Below are 9,811 nucleotides of genomic sequence, written 5' to 3'. Positions count from 1 at the left end.
GGAAAAGGACCACTTGGAGTTCCTATTTCTTCAAAATATCCCCCCAAGCCCCTTCACCCCCTTTCCTGGGGAGGCTTGAGAGTAAACAAGGTGAGCACAGACCAGCCCCTTGGTTTTTAGGACACTAAAAACCAATCAGGTTCTCAAAACCAGAACTTTATTATAAAGAAAAAGTAAAAGAAGCACCTCTGTAAAATCAGGATGGAAGATAATTTTACAGGGTGATCAGATTCAAAACACAGAGGATTCCCCTCTAGGCAAAACTTTAAAGTTACAAAAAAAACAGGAATAAACTTCCCTCTTAGCCTAGGGAAAATTCACAAGCTAAACCAAAAGATAATCTAACGCATTTCCTTCCTATTACTTACAATTAGTAATCTTAGATGCTTAGTTCAGGTATGGCTTTAGGAGATGTATTTTCCCTGCCCTGGTTCCTCACTGTCCCAGAGAGGAAAAAAAAGAAGCACAAAACAAAAACCTTCCCCCACAGATTTGAAAGTATCTTCCCTCCTTATTGGTCCTTTTGGTCAGGTGACAACCAGGTTATCTGAGCTTCTTAACCCTTTACAGGCAAAGGAGGGATTTTATGCTACCCTTAGCTGTATGATTATGACAGTGGGTATGTGAGAATCTCAGCTGTACCTAAAAAATGTAACTTTCTTTCCCTTATGGTTGTGGAGAAAACCTGGAAAACCTGGAAAACGTGACCCCCCAAAGGCACAAACATGAGAAGGTGAATAGACATCTGAGTGTTGTTATCTGGTGAGACTGTGTGCTTTGTAAGCCAACCTCGTGATTCTGGGGGTCCTTGGCTCATGCTTTCTGAATGCTTGGGGTTGGCAATGCTGCAATATGAGACCAAACTAGAAGATAATAAGGTGATAAGTAAGTCAGCATGGATTTGTCAAGAACAAATCGTGTCAAACCAACCTGTTAGCTGCTTTGACAAGGTAACAAGCCTTGTGGATGGGGGGAAGCAGTAGATGTGGTGTATCATGACTTTAGTAAAACTTTTGATACTGTCTCGCATGACATTCTCATATACAAACTACCGAAATGCAACCTAGATGGAGCTACTATAAGGTGGGTGCATAACTGGTTGGAAAATCATTTCCAGAGAGTAGTTATCAGTGGTTCACAGTCATGCTGGAAGAGCATAACAAGTGGGGTCCCGCAGAGATCAGTTCTGGGTCTAGTTCTGTTCAATATCTTCATCAATGATTTAGATCAGGGGTTCTCAAACTAGGGGTCAGGATCCCTGAACAGATCACGAGATTATTACTTGGGATGTCACGAGTTGTCAGCCTCCACCCCAAACCCTGCTTTGCCTCCAGCATTTATAATGGTGTTAAATATATAAAACAAATTAATTAATAAGGGGGGGTCACACTCAAAGGCTTGCTATGTGAAAGCGGGGCTCAGGTTACAGGCTCCCTGCCCAGGGCTGAAGCCCTTGAGCTTTGCTTTAGCCCCCCTGCCTGGGGCGGTGGGGCTTGAGTGGGCTCAGGCTTCAGTCCCCCCCCCTCCTGGAATCGTGTAGTAATTTTTGTTGTCAGAAAGCGGTCATGGTGCAATGAAGTTTGAGAACCCGGATCTAGATAATACTTCGTCCTGCCATGAGTGCAGGGGACTGGACTAGAAGACCTCTTGAGGTCCCTTCCAGTCCTGGTTCTGTGAAACCCTGCACACATGCTGCCTCCCGCTGACACCAATGGGCGCAGAACGGAGCCCGGGGTAGGCACCAGAATTCGGGAGGGAGGGTGCAAGGACACACATTCGCCCGCTGAAATGGAGCAGGCCCCTTGCCTGTATCGCACCTGCCCAGTAGCACCAGGTATGGTTGCCAAACCTCCAGCATTGGCCTGGAGTCTCCAGGAATTAAAGATTCATCATTAATTAAAGATGTCATGTGACGAAACCTCCAGGAATAGGTCCAAACAAAATTGGCAACTCCAGCACCAGGGCGGGTCTCAGCTGGGGTCAGCCACCTCGGTGCGGGGAGACTGCGGCTCCGCCAAGAGGAAGGGAAGAGAGGCCGGGGCAGCCGTAGCATGGGGAGCAGGGCACACAGCCAACGGCATGCCACACGGGAAGGCCGAAAACAGCAGGTGGCGGCTGCGCGATGCATTCTGGGAGTTGCAGTTTCCCTGACAACGGCTCCCACTTCTGGGTGTGCCCCTTCTTGCTGCCGGCGGCGCCGTCATTGATTTTGCGACTGTCTCCGCGCCGGAGCGGCGTTTTCCATCAGGCGCGGCCAGGCCGCCTCGCGCGGGGTCCTCGCAGCGGCGTGTAGAAGCCGCGGTGCATGCCGGGTCTCTCTCTCTGCGGCTTGGGCCAGCGGTAGCGCAATGGGTGAGCGCCCGGGGCCGGGAGTGAGGTCGGGCCTCCGAGAACGGAGCCGCCGCCGCCGCGCTCAGTGGGTGGCTCGGTTTTCTGAACTGCTAAAGGAAACGAATCCCCCTTAACGCGCGGCGGTCCGAGCTCGGCGGTCCCCTCTCCCCGTCCGCCTCCCCCACCCCACCCCCGGGATCGCAGCGCTGCGGGGCGGGCGGGCATCGGGGGTGCTCAGGGGCGTTAGGCGGGTAGCAGCTCCGGGCGTTCCTGAGACTTGAACAATCTGCCTCTGGGTCCCAGGTTGACCCGGTCGCTTAGATTCTGCATCCGGTTTAGCTGGGCGCTGCTGCCTCGTGTTTGTAGCGTGCGGCATTGATGGATTGTTTTTCTGTATCCCGCAACATTTTGTTGTTTAGGTAAGTGCCGTGGGCTTCGCACCGCTAGAAAGCTGCGCAGCCACCGACGGGATCAGAAATGGCATGACAAGCAGTACAAGAAGGCCCACTTGGGTACTGCCCTAAAAGCTAACCCCTTTGGAGGAGCTTCCCATGCGAAGGGAATTGTCCTGGAAAAAGTGTACGTGAAATCCAAGTGTATATTGATGAGACAAGCTGCGAACTTGTACTGTTTATTTGCATATCGTCTGGTAGGGTTGTTTTGCTCCACCTAGTAACATATGATCATAATATATTTGCAGACTTTGTTAATTTTAGCTGCATCTCTACTGATTGCAAAAAAGTAACCCTAATTTCTTCACTATCCCTTGCCCTGAATGATTTTACAAAAGGCAGAGTTTCAGGGTTTCTCTTCATTTTTATAGTTGAACTTAACAGTTAGGTCCGGGTCATCAAATGTCTGTCTACTTTACACACTGTACCCTCGCAACATTATTGTACATAACACCTGAAAGACCAGTGGTTCTTAGATAGCCATATTTGGGATTTAGAGGATTGTTTGTGAATCCTGTGTTTTAACATAGTTTTCCCTTGTGCTTAACAAATATGAACTATGTTTGCAGTTGTTGCTACCTTTTTTCCCTAACTTCCTTCTCCCCAAGAATATGAATCAATATATCTGCTTGGTCTGGGAAGTAGCTATGCTTTGTATCTGACCCTTCAAAAAGGGGGTATCATTTCTCCAACATGAGTAGCTGCTCTCCAGAAAGAAAATATGAACTTCTTAGGTTAGTAGGAGAAGAAAATGCTGTTAAAGAAAATCTTTAGTGATGAGTGAATTTCAAAGGAGCTGTTAGTAACATCAGTTTGAGTCCATTCAAAAGTTGTATATTTTGGTTGTGACTGCCATTTTAATAGGAACATAGACATATAAGGCGGGGAAGGGACCTGGAGAGATCATCTAGTCCAGTCCCCTGTGCTGAGGCAAGACCAAGTATACCAACACCATTGCTGACTGGTGTTTGTCTAATCCGTTCTTAACAATTCCAGTGATGCAGATGCTACAACCCATCTTAGAAGTCTATTCCTGTGCTTAATTATCCTTATGGTTAGTTTTTTCCTAATTGCTAACCTAAATCTCTCTTGTTGTAGATTAAGCCCGCTATTTCTAGTGTCACTTTCAGTGGACATGGAGAGCAATTGATCACTCTTCAGATATAAAGATTGTTACCAGGTTCCTCCTGCATCTCTTTTCTCAATACTAAAGATTCCCAGTTTTTTCACTTTTCCTCATAGGTCAAGTTTTCTAAATCTTTTATCATTTTTGTTGCTCTCCTCTGCATTGTCCAAGAATTGGGAGGCTTAATGCAGCTTCTTAGACTCTTCGGCCATGCTGTCAGTTAATGATGCAGTGGTTTGGTTTTTTTTTTGTTTTTTTACTTTGATGAGGGACATTTGGCTTCATGAGATGTATTAAAACAGAAATTAACAATTTTGGTTAAAAAAATGTTAAATTATTTTACCAAACAAAACCCTTTAAAAATTATACGTGGCAGTTTCCTTTATGATTATTCCTGAATGTGGAAACTGAATTAGAGTTGGGTGTATAGTATGGACATAGAGGGAAAGAGGTAGAAGGATTCTGAAGCTGATCCTGAAGAGAAGAGCTGATACACTCTAAAGAGCTGCGGGTATTAATTTGAAGAGCCGACTCTTTATTACAGCTCTGTTGCATTTATTAAAGAAACTGCTTCTTTTATACCATTCTGCTCCAATTTCAAATGCTGCAAGGACGTTGAGAGATTTATTTTTTAGTTTAGTGATTACTATGTACATTATACAATTGATGCCAGCCGATGGCTACTTTCAGTTACAGCAATTACTTTTTTTCATTTCAGTGGTGTAGAGGCTAAGCAGCCCAATTCAGCCATCAGGAAATGTGTCCGAGTCCAGCTGATCAAGAACGGCAAGAAAATAACAGCCTTTGTTCCTAATGATGGTTGCTTGAACTTCATTGAGGTGAACAATGAATCCCTAAAACTTTTTGTTGTGAATTGGCTCCATGTAATACAGCTCAAAGTTACCTTATTGGCCCTATCTGTCCAGTGGCACTTGGTCATCTGAAGGAAATTATTACTGTCTGCTTAGTAATATTATTTTTAAATTTCAAGTATCTTAATCAAAACATGAGCAGTTACAGTACATTTACATGTAAAGGGTTTGTTCAACCAGTGCAATTTGCTTTTCTAAATATTCTTAAACTTTATATTTGGGTTCTCGTTTGTACTTAGTAACAAACAATTTTCAGTCAATTAATCTTCCTTTCTTTCACTGTAGGAAAATGATGAAGTTCTGGTTGCTGGCTTTGGTCGGAAGGGTCATGCTGTTGGTGACATTCCTGGTGTCCGCTTCAAGGTTGTCAAAGTAGCCAATGTTTCTCTCTTAGCCTTGTACAAAGGCAAGAAAGAGAGACCACGATCATAAATTCCTGTCGAGCCATCTAGGCTACTAATAAACTTCAGTTTGATAAATGGTGTGGTTTTTCAAGTCCTTCATGCAATGAAATATTGGGGCACATGTTCTGATGAACATTTTTTGAGTGTACTGTTGCTTTTTGAGACACTTAAAATATTGTGCTAGTACCTGAAAACATGAAACTATTTTTTAAATGAAATTTGGTTTTATTTACTCTAAACTAAATTAAAAATTCCCTGTATAAATGCAGAAAAGTGGATGTTCCTAATTTAACGTGCAGTTAGATCTAGTATCTTTTCTAAAGCCATGTCTACACTACAAAATTATGTTGACCTAACTTACGTCTGTATACAGCCACCACAGTTATAAAATTGCTAGTGTGTGCACAGGTGGTGCACTTGCATCAATTGTATTATCAGTGTGGGGCATTGTGGGAAAGCTCTTGAAAGCCAGTAACAGTCAACATAAGCAGTGTAGTATTTCCACTGACACTATGTCGATCGAATTACATCTACCATGACTACTCCACTTGCTGTTACTAAATCAGAGGAGAGAGGCACTTACAGTGGCAGGAGCCAGATTTAGGTTGAGACACTTCCACAAATTCTGTTAAATTAATACATTCACCTGCTTTCCCTCCCCATGAATTTTACACTCACAAAAAAGAAGCCGAAGAATCTAGAGATGGCAAACGAATAACAGATCAGGATATCTTTATAGGGTCGCTAGCTTCTTTAAGATGATATGATTTAATTATTTCTGCTTGAACTTCCTTGGCGGTATCTGGGATGTAACAGCTGCACCAGTGTCCTTCCTCCATCCACCTAGTCTAACAGCATGGATGTTTGTAGGATTGTGATCACTGTATGCGCAGGGTGAGGATGCCCATTGTCCTCTAAGGTAAAGCTACAGGACTAAAGTGGGGTCCTGAGGTACGATGCAGAGGGTTCGTGGTTGCTGCAACCCTGAATGCCTCAGTCTCTAACTGTAACAGCCCGTTGAGGGCATCTGCACCTTTGTTGTCTGCTCTGAGCATGTGGCTCGTGGAGGCCTTTCACCCACATTACAGCAACAGGAGGGTGCTGGCCGCAGGCAACAAGGGCGTGGCTCACTGCAACTCACCTTGATCTGAACACGGCCTAGAATGTATATAGTTGCAGAACAAATATGAACTCAATTGACCAATTTAAAGAAGCAAAGAGAGGAGAAGCTGAATGAATAAAATATGCAAGGGCAAAATTAATTCCCTCAGCTATAACAGAGGGAGATGGCTTAGGGGTTTTTTCTTTAACTGTCCTTCATGGGATCAGTATTGTAACTTTTGTGATGTTATCGTAAGTCTTATAATATTGGTGTTTTTCTGGTACACTCAGCTCCTGAATTCAGGAGAATCTCAGGGTTGGCAATGCTGCAATGTGAGACCAAACCATGCACACTGATGCCAATGGGTGCAGAACTGTGCCAGGGGCAGGCACCAGGCCCTGGGAGGGAGGCTGCGAGGACACACATTTGCCTGCAGAAATGGAGCAGGTCCCTTGCCCATATCGTGCCTACCCAGCTCAGATGGGGGCAGCCGCCCAGGGGGTGGTGAGGCTGGGGCACGCAGCCAAGGGCCACGGCATGTCCCAGGGAGGGGAAGAGCTGGACAGGCTTGACGCCTGGAAGCGTGATGCATTCTGGGAATTGTAGTTTTCTCTACAACTCCCATTTCCGGGTGTGCCGCTTACTTTTCCTCTCTGTTTTCCATCAGGCGCGGCCACGCCACCTCGCGCGGGGTCCTCGCAGCGGCGTGTAGAAGCCGCGGTGCATGCCGGGTCTCTCTCTCTGCGGCTTGGGCCAGCGGCAGCGCAATGGGTGAGCGCCCGGGGCCGGGAGTGAGGTCGGGCCTCCGAGAACGGAGCCGCCGCCGCCGCGCTCAGTGGGTGGCTCGGTTTTCCGAACTGCTAAAGGAAACGAATCCCCCTTAACGCGCGGCGGTCCGAGCCCGGCGGTCCCCTCTCCCCGTCCGCCTCCCCCACCCCACCCCCGGGATCGCAGCGCTGCGGGGCGGGCGGGCATCGGGGGTGCTCAGGGGCGTTAGGCGGGTAGCAGCTCCGGGCGTTCCTGAGACTTGAACAATCTGCCTCTGGGTCCCAGGTTGACCCGGTCGCTTAGATTCTGCATCCGGTTTAGCTGGGCGCTGCTGCCTCGTGTTTGTAGCGTGCGGCATTGATGGATTGTTTTTCTGTATCCCGCAAAATTTTGTTGTTTAGGTAAGTGCCGTGGGCTTCGCACCGCTAGAAAGCTGCGCAGCCACCGACGGGATCAGAAATGGCATGACAAGCAATACAAGAAGGCCCACTTGGGTACTGCCCTGAAAGCTAACCCCTTTGGAGGAGCTTCCCATGCGAAGGGAATTGTCCTGGAAAAAGTGTAAGTACAACTGAACTGCTTGTGGCGGGTAGCTGGAGAAATACACTCCAGCTACTGTGAGTAGTTTGCAGCAACTCTACTGAGTGCTAAAGTAAATGCTGTTTAACTTCATTGTAACTGTGTCCAGCTCTATAAGTCGTTTATCACACATTATATGTGGTTAACAGGCATTGTTTCTGCATCAGCACTTGAATCTGGAGGGCTATGTTGCTTTCTGCAGTATGTACGATTACTACATACATTTTTAGTTAGGTTCTGTTGAAGTTCAGAGGTCTTTGTGCTTGATTTGTGCAACATACTGTTAACCTTATTAAATGACTTTCAAAATAAAACTATTTATCTTCAGAGTGGAAGGCTTCTTAAATTTGAAGGTTAAAGAGATATACTGCTGAAAAAGGGAGTGGGCGTGGCTTTCAGAAGTCCTGAGTCCTCTCAGATCCCATTGAAAACTGTTGGAGCTATAGAAATTCTGAATTTTTGAAAATCAGGTCCAGTGGAAAAATTCACTACGATGTTTGTACTAATTTAGTGCTGGGCATTTTTTGAATAAAGCCCATCAATCTACAGATTTACATGGTGTTTTTTGGACAAATGGCTATTATGCATTAAATTAACAGCACTGGAGCTATTTCTTGTTTGTTATCAGGACTGAAAGATGTTTGCCATCATGCCATTTGATGTCTACAATTCTGGTTTAAATTTAAATGCTTACCATATTTTATTCAGCCACTAATACCTGGACTTGATTTTTTGTTTCAATCTGTATTTGTCTGCAATTACCACCCGCCTCTAAAGTCCCCTTCTCTCTTCCCAAATAAAAATCAGAACATAAAGACTTTATGCCTGCGTTCCTGTCAGCATTTTTAAGCATCTTATTTAGGAGGCTAGACTATCCTAGTAGCTGCTCAAGCCTCCAGGGTGCCATTGTAGTGTTTCTAATTTGCAGTTTCATTAAGTTAGCATTTGTCCCCATGGAACTTTTCCCTCTCCACCCCCAACCCCAAAGTATTGGCTCAAATATTTAGGAAGCGAAGGGACCATTTGGGGTATTATTCTTTCTTGTACCAAGGTACTAGACAAGCTGTGTTTCAGTAATTGTCCATTAAATGTTGGGTTTTATAGTACTTTCTCCATAGAATGGAGGTGTACAAAGTGATCCAGCATGTTTAATGTAGCAGTTCTTGATGTTCTAATAGACGTGCTAAAATAGTCAAGCAGAATGTCAGTGATGCTTTTTCATGTATTTCCGTTTCAGTGGTGTAGAGGCTAAACAGCCCAATTCAGCCATCAGGAAATGTGTCCGAGTCCAGCTGATCAAGAATGGCAAGAAAATAACAGCCTTTGTTCCTAATGATGGTTGCTTGAATTTCATTGAGGTGAATAATTTATCAGAAAATGAACTACAGAAAACTAGTTGTATGTTAAAAGCAAAAACTTCTCCCAAATGTATTTGGCTGAACTGGGGGATGGCACAAGCAGGGGCCATGCTTGCTGCACTTAGACAAGATGATGGGCAGAAGACAGACATTAGAAGTGCTCTTTCACCTTCCATCTGCCACATCATGCCTCAGCTGTGCTGTTACAAAGCAAAGGAGTGTCTTAGCTAATATTTGTTCCTACCAAAACGTTGAAGGGACTAAAGTTCCAAGTCTTTTTATATCTGACCACAACACTTCTTTTTGTTTTGGCTGGCCTTTCCTGGGAGGGGTTGTGATATGCTTAAAGCTCTTGGGTCAAATTTGGAATGCTCTGATTTCTCAGAGTAGCCAAAAGATACATTGTGTTTCAGACACATGCATAAATCTGATGTTGATTGCTGTGCAACTGCAGTGTTTCCTGTTCTAATTCTAGGAAAACGATGAAGTTCTGGTTGCTGGCTTTGGTCGGAAAGGTCACGCTGTTGGTGATATTCCTGGAGTTCGCTTCAAGGTTGTCAAAGTAGCCAATGTTTCCCTCTTAGCCTTGTACAAAGGCAAGAAGGAGAGACCAAGATCATAAACTTTTGTTACTCTGTTAAGGATGTCAATAAAAATTTTCATTTAAAGAAACCTCTTGTATTTTTAAAAATTTTTTTATGAGAATAGTGTTGATTTTCTAAATGAATTGTTTGTAAATAACGTGTGTAACTGTGTTCCAACATCTGTAGTGCCTTGTTTGCCACTAACTTCTTTTTCTTGTAATAAGAAATGCCTTAC

At 44.8% G+C, this 9,811-nt stretch overlaps 2 protein-coding genes across 2 annotated transcripts; both read left to right on the top strand.

The window, feature by feature from the left end:
- The first annotated feature begins 2,210 nt into the window (after positions 1 to 2,210).
- Positions 2,211 to 5,260, top strand: LOC144265024 (small ribosomal subunit protein uS12). The gene is made up of 4 exons (XM_077817145.1): positions 2,211 to 2,352; positions 2,751 to 2,910; positions 4,628 to 4,748; positions 5,067 to 5,260. Exons 1-4 carry the CDS (start codon positions 2,349 to 2,351, stop codon positions 5,211 to 5,213), a joined length of 432 nt encoding a protein of 143 aa, XP_077673271.1. The 5' UTR covers positions 2,211 to 2,348; the 3' UTR covers positions 5,214 to 5,260.
- Positions 5,261 to 6,910: 1,650 nt separating this feature from the next.
- Positions 6,911 to 9,664, top strand: LOC144265025 (small ribosomal subunit protein uS12). The gene is made up of 4 exons (XM_077817146.1): positions 6,911 to 7,058; positions 7,457 to 7,616; positions 8,872 to 8,992; positions 9,468 to 9,664. Exons 1-4 carry the CDS (start codon positions 7,055 to 7,057, stop codon positions 9,612 to 9,614), a joined length of 432 nt encoding a protein of 143 aa, XP_077673272.1. The 5' UTR covers positions 6,911 to 7,054; the 3' UTR covers positions 9,615 to 9,664.
- The last annotated feature ends 147 nt before the right edge of the window (positions 9,665 to 9,811 follow it).

Source organism: Eretmochelys imbricata, chromosome 5 (assembly GCF_965152235.1).
Source record: "Eretmochelys imbricata isolate rEreImb1 chromosome 5, rEreImb1.hap1, whole genome shotgun sequence".
Taxonomy (NCBI): domain Eukaryota; kingdom Metazoa; phylum Chordata; order Testudines; family Cheloniidae; genus Eretmochelys; species Eretmochelys imbricata.
The sequence above is the reverse complement of the archived record's forward strand: the minus strand, read 5'-3'. Positions and strand labels throughout refer to the sequence as shown.